Below are 17,120 nucleotides of genomic sequence, written 5' to 3' on the forward strand. Positions count from 1 at the left end.
ATCTGGTTCATGAACAGACAGACTAGTGAAACACAGAATCAAATATCCAGAAACATACCCAAATACACATGAGAACTTATTATTTGTCAAAAGGTAGCATCTCAATTCAGAGGAGGAAAATAAATACAGACTTCTTAATAAAATGACATTGGGGCCGGACATCGTGGCTCACGCCTGTAATCCCAGCACTTTGGGAGGCTGAGGTGGGTGGATCACAGGGTCAGGAGATCGAGACCATCCTGGCTAACATGGTGAAACCCCATCTCTACTAAAAGTACAAAAAATTAGCCGGGCATGGTGGCGGGCACCTGTAATCCCAGCTACTCAGGAGGCTGAGGCAGGAGAATGGCGTGAACCCGGGAGGTGGAGCTTGCAGTGAGCTGAGATGGCACCACTGCACTCCAGCCTGGGCGACAGAGTGGAACTCCGTCTCAAAAAAGAAAAAAAAAAAAAGACATTGGAACAATGGGTACCTATCTGGAAAAATATTACACTGGTTACACAACTAACACTATGCATCAGGATAAACCGAAAATGGTCCAGAGATTTAAAAGTGAAATCCTACATAAAGTAACCAAAAGAAAACCTGGGTGACTTCTTTTTAATTCTGGAATGTGTAAGGTCTTACTATGACCCAAATGCAGAAGCTAGCCAAGAGGGGAAAGAAAAAAGAGGGGAGAAGAAGATGAGAGGGGAGAGAAGAAGGAGGGGAAGAGAAGAGAAGAAAGCACTGATAACACCATAAATAAAAAAATGACAAAGTGTGGGATTAAAAAAACTGCAACTGACATCAGAGACAAAAGCTAATCTCCCTGACAGATACTGAGCTCCCAGAAACTGAGATGAAAAAGACCAACATCCCAATAGAAAAAAATATGTAATAAACCATGTTTAAATATGTAGAAGAAATGAAAATTAAAACTATACTTATATGCCATTTCTCATTAAGCAAATTGGCAAAAACATAAAATTTGAAAACACATTCTGTCGATAAAGTTGCAGGGAAAGATTCTCAAACACGGCCGGTGGAAATACCAAATGGCACAACTCCTATGGAGGGGAATCTGACAACAGGTAACAAAATTACATCTGCATATACTCTGTGAACCAGTAATCCCATACCATACCGAAATGCCTGCAAAAATATAAAATGGCATACATACAAAGTTGTTTACTGAAGTAGCTTATAAGTGTAAAAGATGAGAAAGAAATTTACTGTCCAGCAAAAATACATTTATATTGTCTTAGTCTATTTGTGCTACTATAACAAAATACCACAGACTAGGTAATTCATAAACAATAACAATTTATTTCTCAGGTTTCTGGAGGCAGCGAAGACCAAGACCAAGACACTGGCAAGACCAGCGTCTGGCGAGGGCCGCTTCTGCTTCCAAAATGGCACTTTGCTGCTGCACTCTCCATAGAAGAACACTTATTTCCTCACACAGCAAAGGGTGAAAGAGCCCTCCCTTCTGCCTCAAGCCCTTTTCATAAGGGCACTAATCCTACTCGTGACTTAATCATCTCTCAACGGCCACAACATCTCAACACTGTCGCACTGGGGATTAAGTTTCAACATGAATTCTGGAGGGGACACCATCATTCACACCATAGCATATATCTTTCGAACATTTTGAGCTTTTTTTTTTTCCTGATATACAGTATTAGGTATGGATCCAACTTTCATCTTTTTCCAATAGAACTGGTTGTTACAGGTCAGTCATTTATTTATTTATTTGGAGACGGAGTCTCACTATGTCACCCAGGCTGGAGCGCAGTGGCGTGATCTTGGCTGGCTGCAACTTCTGCCTCCTGGGTTCAAGTGACTCTTGTGCCTCAGCCTCCTGAGTAGCTGGGATTACAGGCATGCGCCACCACGCCCGGCTAGTTTTTCTATTTTTAGTGGAGACAAGGTTTCATCATGTTGGCCAGGCTAGTCTCAAACTCCTAACCTCAGCCTCCCAAAGTGCTAGGATTACAAATGTGAGCCACTGTGCCCAGCCAGGTCATTTATTTAAAATGGCTAATAAACTATGGTACATCCATATGATCAAATATATTTCTGTAAAAATGGATGAGGAAAAGCTCTACGTATTAAAATGGAGAGACCTTCAGGATACTGCAAGTAAAGCCACCAAGAGGCAAAATATTATATAAAACACATTACTTATTGTGTAAGGAAAGACAGAAATAAAAGCATTCTTATTTACTTGTATTTGTATAAAGACTAGAAAGATAAATAGAAACTAACAAAGAATAGTTTCCTATAGGAGTTGGGGGGAAGATATAGAAGTGAGGCATATCGACATAAACTTTCATATGATAGTTTTGATTTTTAAATTATGTGAGTTTATTATCTACTCAAAAATTGTTTAAAATATAAGTGAAGAGTTGGCTGGTGTGTGGGAATGGCTGTTATAGACTAATAACTTAAGTCTATTTAAATTAATTAAAGTTAAAATTCAGCTTCTCCGTCGAACTAGCCACTCCGTTTCAAGTGCCAGTGGACAGGACAGCAAAGATAGACAACATTTCCATCACTGCATGAAGTTCTACTGGACAGTGCTAAAGTTGAGTCTACAGACAGAAGCACATCCGATAAAATGAAAAAGGATTCAGTCTCCCATATAAGCCAGAAACAAATATACAACAAAGTCAACAAATCAACCAAATATTTAAGTTAAATATCGGTCAAATATCAGTCAAATGTTTATGTGTCAAGACATGATGACATACTACCTTTCCACCATAAACTAGGAAACACATGGAAAAACAGTAAGAGGATAAGCCACTTTCTCGATCCGTTTGAATGCACTATAAATACAGAATAATAGATAAATGTTAATGACGATATTCCAGGATGTCAATCTATAACTATATTCAAAATGGGACTTTAAATGCATTAAAAACTAAAATACTTTTTAATCCATAAATTTCTACCATCTGCTCCAAAGCTTCATTCTTTTAACAATTAGTGAACTTACTAAGTATCTACTATGTATCAGGCACGTGGTCAGTCACCAGGGATATCATGGAGAACAAAAGCTTTACTTTTTTCTAACACTTACGGGCCAATGAGAGACACATACATTCCTGAAGGATCGCACAAATAAGCGGCACGCTGTGCGGCACGAAGGAAGGAGAATGGGCACACTCACAGAAGCAGAGGAACCTAACGTAACGGGGATCACAGGGTTTCCCTGAGGAAGCAGTCTACAAACTGGAATCTGAAGGGTAAGATTGGCCTAAAAAGCTTCCAAAGAGAGGAAACTATTCTGCCTAAAGATCTCAAAGCATCTCGGAGGCTGAAGTGGGAGGATTACTTGAGCCCAGGAAGCGGACGCTGCAGTGAGCCAAGATCACGCCACTGCACTCCAGCCTGGGTGACAGAGCAAGACCCTGTCTGGGGTGGGAAAGATCTCAAACTCAAAGCGAAGGAAACACCTCACAAGACCTAAAAAAAAGTTCTGTTAACAAAAATAATGAAAACCTGGTCTGCAGCTTCTAAAATATATGGATTGCCAATTCCTTAATTGGGAGAGATGCTCAAGACTGTACATACCTCAAACACTGCCCTAATGGCACTTAACATGGACTCCACGGTTTTGGAAAATAAGTTCAATAATAAAAAAATGTAACAACTGGCACTGAGTGTAAGAGAATCTCCTGAAATATGAATGTTTATTTTCTCTTTTCTTAATTAAGGACATACACGAAACATTTTTTTCTTTTCAGGTTTTTCTCCCGCTACCTAAACTGCTAAACAACCCTAAAATGAAGAGAGATAGAGAACATCCCTTTTCTGTTTAGCTGATCAGCAAGCAGTACAACAAAAGATGGAGAAAGATATGATCCTACTACCAGAAATTCTGGTACTAAAGTTATGCAACTCTCAGAAGTTACTTGACAGCTGGGAATCCTCCATGCTAAAGAACACGAATGCCCTCAGCTGCAGTTTAAGCAGAGTGCTTTATTGCTAACATAAGAAAATATACCATATATAACAATAATCCTAAATCACTCTTGTTGGGCCTTTTATGCTCTGAGTTAATTTTCCTACAGTGATTACAAGCCTGACGAAAATGACACTTCTCTGCCTGGCCTCTAACAATATTAACTCCACCTCAACGGACATGTTTGCAAAGCAGCTAGCTAAGAACCAAGAACTTACAAACACAAAAATAAATATCTCTTAGACACTACGTGGAAAAGCACAAAATACTGTATCCAAGCTGATTAAAGTACATAACAATGTATATAAGTGTACGAACAATAATCAGAAATGCTGCCATGGTAGAAATGCTCACTAGCATCTTTTTGTCCTACAAAATATCTAAATCCAGAAGAGTTTTTTTTTTTTTTAATTCAAAGAGAAGTACATTTTCATTTTCACTAAAAGGCAAAACAAAACAAACATTACACTTGGGTTTAAAACATATTAATCAGAAAAGGAATGTAGAGCTATTTATGACAGTCTTAAATTAGTAAATGGAGACCAAGACTTGGCAGCTCAGTAGCAGTGATGATTTAGTCATCACTTCTCACAACCTTGTCATTTGCAAACGTTTTAAAATAAGAGTCTTCATTGTGAAGAACATATAGTTACGGGGGGGGGGGGACAACCAAAAAACTAATCATCATTGCTTTAGCTCAACCCACATGCCTGTACTTAAGGGTATCCATGGTAGCAATGATGCAGCGTGCCTACCTAGTTCACCGTGCCTACACAAGTGGGAGAGAGGGGAGGCGGATGATGAAAAAAATTTCACTTGGAAAGGTGTTTTAGTATTAACATGATAAAATTACATCAACTACACTGTCAGACTTTTAAAACACATATAAAACCACAAAGCTCTGTAAGACCAGAAAAGGGAGAGAAGAACAAGGGATGGGGTACACACTGCAGCCTTTAGTTGAAAAGAAAATCAAGAATTTTGCTCTTCCTGCTAGAACCATTGGTTAAATATGTTCAAAGGGTTTATTTCTAATAACAGAATAAATTATTTTAATTTAGCTTTTTCAAAAGCAACTACAAACAATGTTTTAGGCTTCTAATTTCCAACCTACATCCTTCTCTATTTTTGCTTTAACAGTTACATAATAAAAAGTTATAAATACTTTAGGATAATGATTACATCTAATTTTTTTAAGCAAAATAGACCCTCTTTTGCTAAAAAAGGGTCAATGCAAAAAAAGTCTAAGTCTATCAAGGAAGATGGAGCAGAGAGAGGAGACAGATCATTTCAAATAACCTTGCCATAATATTGGAAATAAAACCAAAGTGAATGAAATGATGAAAGGTAAATCACAGGGGAGAACCAACACAGACAACCACGAAAAAAATCTAGAGAGGGAAAAAGCAGCAACAACCCTGTTTTCCAGGCTTCTGTGCCCTTTAAACATTCAGTAAGAATATTTCAACATGACAATTACCTAGAGGCACAGAGAAGACATCTCCTTATAAACGGGATGGAAACAGACAATGGGCATGTCTGTATCCGATCAGAAACTACTGTTCGAACTAGAACTCTGTGAGCAACAAGAAAAGAAAACTAATTTCCATCAATTTTCCTGCTTTTCCTCTTATGAAAAATAATTCACTATACAGGAAGAGTAACAGCCTATTTTTAGAATTTACAAATTTACCTACTCTTTTATTACTGAACATAATTTTAAAATCTCAACAAGTTTGTCTAGCAATCACTATGAGACATTGTTAAGTGCATAGAAATAAAAAAGGTAAATTATTCCATATTTTAAAAACCAATGGATAAATTTTAAATGTAAGCACACTGAATGTATAATAACACCATCACACAATGTCTGCAAACTGGTGCTCAAAAATAAAAGAAGCCAAACTTAGAGATTAAGTGAAGCATGCTGCACTCTGAAGACAATGAGCAAAACAGACTTCAAAACAAGTACTCTGAAAGAGTGCTTGTACAAGTCTAATCATTCTAAATCCAAATCAACATCTTTCTAAAGGCAACACAATCAGCACCTATTTTCCTCTTCTTAAAAATACAAAAAATTAACTATAATTATAATAGATGGAAGAGTCCAGAAAATGTTCTCAAGATGAGTTATACTTTCAACTAGCATGGCATGTTGGGACACAAAATAAAGAGGAGGAGAATAACTCTGAGAATATATTTAGAAGATTTAAATATAATCAAGGCTTTACAGACCTTTGCTGTTGGGAGAAAGGCTTCCTGAAAATCTCAGGGAAAAAAATATCTGTGTAACACATTTTAGCTATCTAAAACACATTTCAAAAGATTGCCTTTTCTAAAGGATATAAACTAAGCATCACAGGGATTCACATATCTATTTTCAAATGTATGACAATGGTTACACCTTATTTTTAAAATACACTGAACAAAGGGTCTCTCACATCTGTCACTAACAATGAAATACAGAAAAGCATATTATATCTTACCTTTGTGGTGACAATGCACAGGCAATCCATTACTCTACCATTACAATATTTTATACATAAAGCAAAACTATTTTAAGTTGCCTAGTTGAACAAAAAATGTAAATAAAAATAAAGTTGTGAGATAAAATCATAAATGAAAAAGTTATAACTGTAACTATATCTCTCCAGGATCCATTCTTAGAGATAGCAATTTTTCTACTATCTAAAATACAAGAAACCAGAGTCTGTCACGTGCCCTACAATCTTCTTTATGTAATCTGTATCTGAAGAACTTGAAATTATCCCACAAAACACTGTGGAAGATGTCAGGGTTTATTCCACAAGAGTCCACTGCTTCTTCAGAGGCTGTTTCATTAATCCCTCTTTTCAAGATACGAGGTTGACAGGAAGTCATCTGATGAAATGCTCCACAAAGAGGCTTCCCTGATATAAATTTAAATCTGCTTCTCCTTGTTAGCTACAGTTTGGATACTCAAATGACAACTACCAAAAAAAAAAAAATCACTAAAAATATGCAGGCAAACATTTCTTCCACTAAACCATTTCAGCAACTGCAGCCTGCAAAGTAATGACTTTCTCGAGCAGTAATGAATGGAATATTCCATGTGGTTTTTTTGAGAAGGGGAGCAGGAAAAACAAAACACAGTAATTTAAAATATTATCTCTAAATCCTGCCTTTTTTTTCTTTGCTAAAAAAGTGAATAAATAACATTTTACCAACAAAGGCAAATTTTAACTTTATTGCCTTACTAAATCCATTTCACTGATCCCCCACACACCAAAAAAACCACCACAAAAAGATAGTTAAAACTATGTAACCTTTCAAACTCAAGAAGTCTTCATTTTTAAGTCAACTAACTTTGTGAATTCCTGTCCTGTCTCCAAGATCATTAGGACTGGAGCTAGACAGGCTAACGGGACATGGCAGAGGGATATGCAACTGGCCTTCAGTATCATAAGCTTCCAGCCACACGCCCCTACACAAATGCCATAGTAAGGTTAGCTACATGTGGTGGCCTGTGCCTGTAGTCCTAGCTACTTGGGAGGCTGAAACTGGACAATGGCTTGAGCCCAGGAGTTTGAGGATGCAGTGAGGCTGTAACTGCACCACTGCACTCCAGCCTGGGCAACAAAGCAAGACCCCTGTCTGTAAAAAAACTTTAAAATCCAAAAAAATTTCTAAAAAATTTTCAATGCATAGCATCATTTGCAATTTTTGTCCACAAAGTTTCCTCATAGTTTACAGATATTATGAATGACCTCAAGTTCAAACAACTGAACTGTTCCTACTTGCCTCTTATACCCTATTCCTCCTCCTAACATTTCCAATACACAGGGACTGCACCAACAACTTACAGACTAAACCACATTTCACTGTAAGGGTTATGAAAAGGAGTTAATACATATATACTATTTGGTAGAACCTATCAAATAGTAAGCATTATCAATGTTGTTATTACTATTATTAGTATGTATCAGATCAGTCTTTTATTTAAAGCCTAACAGGATATACTTGAGACAGGCCCAATGGGACCTTACCTTACTTTATCTAATGGGGTTGTTAGTGAGGATTAAATAATATACACAGGGCACTTAGAATAATGCTGACATGTTAAGTCAATAGTGGCAATAAACAGGGCAACAGTGCTCAATAAATGCCAGCTACAGCTATATATCTATTGTGGTATAATACGAAATATATTCAGTCTTTTTTCTGTCACAGAGTGCCTAAAACTCTTAGAAATTCCTAGTAATGGGAAGGTCTTTTTTTATTCATGACAAGCCCTTTGGATAACAGCTAATGCTCATGAGGTCACTTAAAGTGAGACCCCTAGAAAGCCTCAGGATAAGGAAAGACCACGGGATCAGAGGGGTGGGACTTTCAGCTCCACCCACCAACCTCCGGAGGGGCAGGGGTTGGGGGGCTGGATATCAAGCTCTATAAAAACTCTTAACAACGTGGGATGTGCTTTTGGGTTGGCAAAGGCATGCTGGGAAGGCTGAGAACTCCAACTTTACCAGGATAGAAGCTCCTGCACTTGGGACCCTTCTGCCAAATTCATCAAAATTGCCAAGCACGAAAAGAAGCAAGGAAACACAACCCAGAGAAGAGGGGAAAAAAAATCAATCAATAAAAACTGACCCAGAAATGACACATAATAGAAATCAGCAGACAAAAACATTTTAAAAGTTACTTTAACTCTGTCCCTTATGTTTATGAAGATAGAGAAAAGCTTGAGTGTGTTAATGAGACAAAAATGAAACTATTGAGACCCAGTCTGGTGGTAAACATGTGTAGCCCCAGGTACTTGGGAGGCTGAGGCAATAGGACTGCTCGAACCCAGGAGGCTGAGGATGCAGTGGGCCATGACTCCATTACTGCACTGCAGCCTGGGTGATGCAGCGAGACCTTGTCTCCAAAAAGAGGGACAGGGAGAGGAGAAGAGAAACTAAATCAAGCTTCTAGGGCTAAATTGTCTGAAATGAAAAACCGACTGAGACTTAACAGTAGACTAGATACTTCAGAAGATTAATGAACCTGAAGACTTAGTAACGGAAATTGTCTAAAATTTAACATACCAACGAAAAAGACTGAAAAAAGATTAATCATATCAGTGAACTGTAGACAAAGTCAATCAAACCAATATACATGTAATTGGAATCCCTGAAAGCAAAGGGGAGGGAAGAGAAAAAATATTTGTAGAAATAATTGGTGAAAAACGTCTAAAAACTAGGTAAAAACTATAAACCCACAGATCCAAGAAACTCAATGAATCCCAAGCACAAGAAAGGTAAAGAAAACTGTAACGATAAACAGTACACGTGAGTGACAAGCACCAAATTCAAGACAAAGGTTAATTCTGGGGAACAAGGCAGGAGAACGTCATTACAGTGGAAAACACAAGATACTTCAACTATACTTACACTATTTTATCTTCTTAAGGTACTAGTAAATACATGGATATTTATAATATTCACTACAGTTTCTCCATGATTAAAATCTTAAAAAAAAAAAAAACAAAAAACACACAAAATGAAGGCAAACCAACAGGGCAAACAGTTGCCAAGAAGATAAAAAATTTTCCAAAGCACAGAGTAGACAGTAGCAAATGCCACCAAAAAATCGATAACATATGCGAACAGCCTCTGTTATGCCCTTGATCCTTTTCTCTTTTGGAATCTCATTCTCCCTTCATACAATGTCTATAACCTCTTTTTGTATCTTGGGCCTCTGTTCCCTTCTTTATCTTATAAATATAATATGTTCAAAGATGCCATTAGGAAAAAGGGAGAAAAATGGACTTCTTCGTAAGACCCTATAGCATTCCTTCTCTTCTTAGCTAATCTTCTTGAAAACGTAGTTTGCCTTTTCTTCTTCCTTTTCTTCTCATTCCCAATATTCTGTAACCTAGCTTCTGACCCTCCTTCTCCACATTAACTGTTCTCTTTTTCCCTTTATTTACTTTAAAAAAAAATTATCTAACTACACAGATAATTCAGGCACACCTTAAACACACTTATAAAGACAGATGAATAATGTTGAAAGTCTCTTTTGTATTATTTTCCCGAGATAACCTCTTTTAACCACTTGTATGTATTTGTTCAGCTAATCCTATATGTTTATTATTACTTAGGGTCCTACTGAGAAGTACTTTTTTCTTCTAATGGAATCTTTGAATATATTTACAGGACAAAATAAAGAGGGGAACAGAGGCCCAAGACAGAGAAAGAGGTTACAGATATTCCATAATGAAAAAGAATGAGATTCTAATCAAGAAAAAGGGATTAAGAGCATAACAGAAGCTGTTAGTATTTGTTCTCTGATATGACTTTCACATAATTGAAAACATATAAAGTTAGGAAATTTTGCAATAAACACACATCACTCTGGAAATCCAAAAAACAGGAGTGGGGAGGAGGTTTAGGAGCACATGAGATATCACTGTTCTAACACTAAAAATAGTCATAAGCGCAGATACAGATATAGAGCAATCAAGATTATTTAAATGATGAGTTACTGAAAATGTCACATAATCAAAACACGTAATTCAAAACTAATTGGGGGTGTCTTCTTGGAACACATAGATCTAACCAATGTGACGTACTTTAGCTTTCACAGACTTTTATTTTCTCAGTAACTGTGTAATGTTTTGCTGAGTTTTCTCCTAGATTAACAGCTTTCTCTTTTTTTTGGCATAATATGACAGTTGTTCCCCTTCTTTTATAACATTTCTTTTTTTGGAGACAGGGTCTTGCTCTGTTGCCCAGGCTGGAAATGCAGTGGACTGATCAAAGCTCACTGCAGCCTTGACCTCCTGGGCTCAAGCAATTCTCCCACTTCATACTCCCAAGTAGCTGGGACTACAGGCATGAGCCACCAACCACACCTTTTTTTTTTTTTTTTTTGGTAGGGATGGGGTCTCCCTATGCTGCCCAGGCTGATCTATACTAAATTTACAGAAACGTGTTTTTCTTTCTTCAGTAATAAATGTCTTCTTCTGGAATACCTCCAGAAGTACCTGCCTGAGGCCGTTTTACAGTTAACTTTTTTCTAAAATAAGTAGAAGTACACTCTATAAAACAACTATTAAAAGTATAGTACATAAACTAGTAACATAATTGTTAATATTTATTAAGTATTATGTACTGTACCTAATTATACATGTTATGCTTTTACATGACTGGCAGAACAGGTTTTTACACCAGCATCACCACAAACACCTGACATGCGCTGGACGACAATGCTATGACAGTGATGAAGTCACTAGGAGACACACAGCTCTCAGCTGGATTATAACCTGAAGGGATCCTACTTCACATGGTCTGTGACTGGCCAACACATCATCATACCACATATTACTGTATTTCTACAGCTTTTTTAAAAAAATAAACTTGCCTATTACATTTCTATCTCTATTAAAATTAGTTCTTTCTCTCCTTATTTTAACTTTATTGCAATATTTTCCTTTGTCTAGGTAGTAAGTACAACTGCCAAGAAAGTTACTAAACAAAAACAGAAACATCCGTCTTGAAGCCTGAAGTTCTAATCAGTTTTTCTATAGGGTAATACCACAAGGTTGGGCAGTACCAACATCCCTGAATGACAGTTTGATAAATTCTGAAGTAAACACAGTATAAGCTCCACATATTAAAAACCAAAATCTGGCTCACCTCATGTATGTTAGGAGGCTATAGCAAGAATGAATTCATGCTCCTCTGACATCCCAAATTACTGCAATGTATGTGATATGCCTTTTAAAACTATGCTATTTGAAAAATGATATGGTTATTATTTTAATCCATTCCTGTGGAACACATGAGTCTAAGAAAGGAAGACAAAACATATTCATTTTAAAATATTAATGCAAAACATTGTATTAATATTTTACAATATTAATATTTTAAAATCAATACAATATGTGCTTTCTTCTCACGCAGTATTTCTCAAATTTTATTTTACCAGTTCTGGGGCAAAAGGCTAAAGTTGGAAGAATGTGTCACCTGCCTGTCCACTTTCTTACCTCTCAAAAATAACACCTCAAAGAAAAAGCAACCCCTAGGAATAGAAAAATGGAAACCATCGCTTGCATGGATTCTAGTTCAGGGGCAGTGAAAACTCAAAATAAACTTGGGAAAATTGCTGGAAGGCAAGGACATGCTTGACTAGCAGAGCATATCCGAAGAAAACACAGATACCCCTTCAAGTGATTCGTCTAGTCAAATACGAAGTAATATGAGCATCCAAACTTAAATGTATGTAAACATTTAGTCAATAAAAATTTCTCAGTATACGGTGATAACTCTGTAAAGAGAGAGATCCAGAAAAAGGGCAAACTTCGCAATCTCTGGAGGGGATTATCACATAAACTACTCAAATAACTGATCATTCAAAGAAAGTAACGTAAACTTTAGCCTGTCTTTTTAGAAGGAACAGAAGTTCATCCCTAGTTGATGAAGAAAAAGAGTGTTATAGAAGAATGTCAACTAATAAATACAAATGGAATGATAAAATTGGGGAGAAAAATCACATTTTGAAACCTTAAATGTAGTGATTTGGCAATGATCAGCAATGGGTGGAAACTGACTCACTACAAGGTGCCAAAGTACATCCCCACACACACTTCATAGTATCAACAAGAAAAACGTACCTTTCCTGTGGAAGATCTGGAGGTCCCCACCTTTAAGCAATCCAACTCGACACCACAAGAGCAACAACCCGACACTGTGTGCTTCCTGATGATGCAATACGAAACACAACACTGCGTATCACTATGAAGTCTGCTTACCAAAAGCGAGTCTAATCAACCTTTACACCTAACTTCCTCTTACCAGAGATACAAGACTTAGTGGAATGAGTTAAATAACACGAGGAAACAAATTAGACAAATAAAGAATGTGTGACAGTCTGTAAAACAACTGGCATGGTCTCTTCAAAAAGATAATGTCATTTAAAGCGGGGGAAAAGAAGATAAGGAAGACGATTCTACTAGATGACAAAAGACTAGAGACACTGCACCAGATGTGGTATGTGTACTCCCAACCCATTCCAACAGTCGCCCCCAGATCTTCACACTTATCTTTCATCCTGAGCAGCCTCAGCAACACTTTGTGCCTGTGGCCCCCAGTCCACATCTCCTCCTCTCACCCTCCTCCCTTGGGGCTTTCCTGATAACCACAACACCGGACACTACGATCACCTACACTGACAAATCCACAACCCTAAAGTGTGGGGGAACTGCCGCCCACTAGAAGCCAGTAGATAAATTCTTTCTCTTTCTTTCCAGAGTCCTAACATGCAGTATACATGGCTTCTCAGGGACGCAATACCAAGGATACAAAAATCAGTCACATTTAGTGGCAGGAAGCATCCTTGTATTAGTTTTTCCCCTTCCTATAATCTCTTCCCCCTTTCCCTCACTTCTGCTCTCTAGGAATGAATTCTAAATAAATTAGTAGCACCTAAGCCCTCCTCCTCAGGTTTTGCTTTTAGGAAAACCCAATTAAAACCAGATACCTAACAATCAAATGCATAAATGGTATGTGTACTGATTAATCTGATTTTTTTTAAAGTCCCATAAAATAGATTGGGGACAATTTTGAATAGAGACTGGAGAGAAAATTGAACAATTATTGCTAATTTTCTCAGATGTGCTAATGGTACTAAGATTACACAGAAGAATATCTAACTATTCTTACTCTTAGGAGATGTGTGCTGAAGCTTTAATAGTTTAAGTGCATGATGTCTACAACTGATTTTCAAATAGTTCCAAAAAATACACGCATACAGGAAAAGCAAATATGACAAAATGTTAGCAACTAGTGAATCTATATGGATGTTTGTTATACTACTCTCTCAATTTTACTGTATCTTTAAAATTCTGTATAATAAAAACTTAGAAGAAACATAATCACCTTTGGCCCATTCTTTAATTACAGTAAGACCCACAGCTCTCACTTCATTCAAAAAATATTTACAGAACAACTACTGCAAGTATTACACATATTTCAGTGAATAAGAAAGACAGTTTAGCAGGTGTGGTGGCTCACACCTATAATCCAGCCCTTTGGGAGGCCAAGGCGAGCGGATTGCTTAAGCGCAGTTCAAGACCAGCCTGGGCAATACAGTGAGACCCCATCTCTATAAAAAAAATACGAAAATTACCCAGGTATGCTAGCATGTGCCTGCAGTCCCAGCTACTCGAGACGCTGAGGCAGGAGGACTGCTTGAGCCCAGGAGGCAGAGACTGCAGTGAGCTGAAATGGCACCACTGCACTCCAGCCTGAGTGCTAGAGCAAGACCCTGTCTCCAAAATATAAAAAAATAAAAAATAAAAAAAAGAAGAAGAAGATAGTTCCTAGTCTCAGGAAAGTTACAGTCTAGTGGAGATCCAAATACACACAAAATAATATATAATAGAGTATTTAACTACAACAGTGATGAATATGATTAAGCAGAGGTACAAAGTGCTACAACAAAGACTGACTGAATCTGAGAGGTAAAGGAAGGCTTCCATCAGAAAGTGGCCTTGCAGTGATCCTTGACTGTCTTGTAGTGATTTTTTGACTCAAGTCTTACTTTCATAACCTGTTTCTAATCTGTCCTCAAATCCTCATGCTCTGCATTCAAAATATCCATAATTCAGCCATTTAGCACCTCCACTGTCACCATTTTGGTTGATAAGCCAACATTCATCCTTAACTGGATTACTAAAACAGCCTCCCAACAGGTCCCTTACTTCTACCTTTTTCCCTACTGTATTTTCAACACAACAGCCTGAGTGATCCTTTTGTTAAGTCAAATAACATTCCCCTTCTGCTCCAAAATCTTGCAATGGTTTCACCTGATCTGCACCTGTCTTACCCACTGACCTCATCTCGCACTGCGCCTTCCCTTACTCACTCTGCTCCAGTCATACTGGCCATCTAGCTATTTCTCATCTATTCCGGCCTCACTCCTTCCTGAGAGTCTCTGCACTGGCTATCCCTCAGAAAGCCGCAGCATCTCCCAGCGCTTCACACAAATGTTACCTCTCATTGAAGTCTACCGTGAATAACCTATTTAAAATTGCAAAGTATCCCCACAATCTGGCATTCCTGAGCCCCCTTCATCTGCTCTTTTCTCTCCTACATCACTTCTCCCCTTCTAATATACCAGATAATCTACTAATTTATTGTTTATTGCCGGCTTCCCCATTAGAATGTAAGCTCCATGAGGACAGAAATGCTTGCTTTGTTTAAGTGCCTTGTTCACTGCATGGTACATACCAGGTGCTCAATATGTATCTGCTGAAAAAAATGAATGGCTGGATGAACTGACATTTAAACTGAGATGCTAAAAATGAGGAATTGGCAAAAGAAGTAGAAACAGACTTCTATGCAGAAAGAACATTATGTGGAGACCCTGAGGCAAGAGGAAACAGTGGTCAAGAAAAAAAAAAGTTATAAAAGAAGACGGTGGAAAAAACAGGCAGTGGTGAAATAATTTAGGAATTGGGGATCTCACTAGGAATTTCCTACTTCATTCTAAGAGAAATGGAAACCCACTAAAGAGTAATGACATAATTTGCATTTTATGAACATAACATTACATGGGCCAGGAGCGCTGGCTCACACCTATAATCCCAGCACTTTGGGAGGCTGAGGCAGGTGAATCACTTGAGGTCAGGAGTTCGAGACCAGCCTGTCCAACACGGTGAAACCCCATCTCTACTAAAAACACAAAAATTAGCCAGGTGTGGTAGGGCGTGCCTGTAATCCCAGTTACTCAGGAGGCTGAGGCAGGAGAATCACTTGAACCCAGCAGGCGGAGGTTGCAGCGAGCAGAGATTGCACCACTGCACTCCAGCCTGGGCAACAGAGACTCTGTCTCAAAAAAAATTAATAAATAAAAGATAATGTCACATGGAGGCAAAGTGGTGATAAATTTGAAAGAGGCAAGAGTGAATGCAGATAGGGCAATTAAAGGGGCTATTCCAATAACCTAGTCAAAAAATGAGGGTGGTTTAGATTAAATGACAAGGATGGAGACGGACTGAAATGCTGATTCAGGTGAAATTTTACAAATTGCAGCATCGATTACAGAGGTGAGGGTGAAAAAGCAAAATGCAAGCTTCTGACAAATACTAGAGTAGCTTAAAGACCTTAGAGTTGGAAAACACTTCGGTAGGCACAAAGCATATTAACCATAAACTGGATTACTTTAACTTTAAGAAATCTTCATCTTTAAAAGATATCATAAGGAAAATAATTTCTCAGAATGGAAGGAAATATTTTACAATATATATATTTAACAAAGGAATCATATGCAGATAAAGAACTCCTGCAAATCAATAGGACAAAGGACAGATTAAAAAGTAAACAAGAGGGCCGGGCGCGATGGCTCACAACTGTAATCCCAACACTTTGGGAAGCTGAGGCGGCGGATCACAAAGTCAGGAGATAGAGACCATCCTGGCTAACATGGTGAAACCCTGTCTCTACTAAAATATAAAAAAATTAGCCGGGCGTGGTGGCGGGTGCCTGTAGTCCCAGCTACTCCGGAGGCTGAGGTAGGAGAATGGCGCGAACCCAGAAGGCAGGGCTTGCAGTGAGCCAAGACGGCACCACTGCACTCCAGCCTGGGCGATAGAGCGAGACTCTGTCTTTAAAAAAAAAAAAAAAAAAAAAAAGTAAACAAGAAACTTGAACAGACACTTCACAAGAAAAGCAAAATGAACAACAAACATATGAAAAGGTGCTTGTTAATCTTGTTAATGACAGAGAAAATGCAAATAAAACAATATAAAGTATATTTAACATACCTACTGGAATGGTTAAAATTATTAACTAGTGTTGGCAAAGATGTGAAGCAAATAAATATTGCATATGCTGGCCAAAATTATGAAAACAGGCATAATCATTTTGCAAAACTGTTGGCATTAAGTACTAAAACTAAACATACGCATTCAATTTTCATGCTTGGGTATATATGCAACAAAAATGAGTATATAGGTGCCCCCTAAAAAATGACAGTCAGTTCTGCTATAACTCATTTTGAAAACACACACTTGTTCTAGTAGGACTGATGTATTAGGGAACAATATGAACACAAAATAAACTTCATGTTTGCTTAGGTACACTCTTGTCTATGAGAAAGACGAGGTGAAGGCGAAACACTGCGCCCAGACTGTATGAGCCACAT

The 17,120-nt window shown here is 37.8% G+C and overlaps 1 protein-coding gene across 40 annotated transcripts in view; it reads right to left on the reverse strand.

Moving 5' to 3' along the window:
• The window catches only part of DLG1 (discs large MAGUK scaffold protein 1), a 280,046-nt gene that overhangs the window by 237,936 nt on the left and 24,990 nt on the right, over positions 1-17,120 (reverse strand). For 4 of the 40 annotated variants that reach the window (XM_074030723.1, XM_074030722.1, XM_074030721.1 and 1 more), the window contains exon 1: positions 6,440-6,668. The exons of the other annotated variants lie outside the window; for them this stretch is intronic. In XM_074030723.1, coding sequence (XP_073886824.1) covers positions 6,440-6,469 — 30 coding nt within the window. In that variant the 5' untranslated portion in view covers positions 6,470-6,668. Of the gene's footprint in view, positions 1-6,439; positions 6,669-17,120 lie in introns of those variants that run through there. 40 annotated transcript variants of the gene reach the window in all.

This window comes from Macaca fascicularis, chromosome 2 (assembly GCF_037993035.2).
Source record: "Macaca fascicularis isolate 582-1 chromosome 2, T2T-MFA8v1.1".
Taxonomy (NCBI): domain Eukaryota; kingdom Metazoa; phylum Chordata; class Mammalia; order Primates; family Cercopithecidae; genus Macaca; species Macaca fascicularis.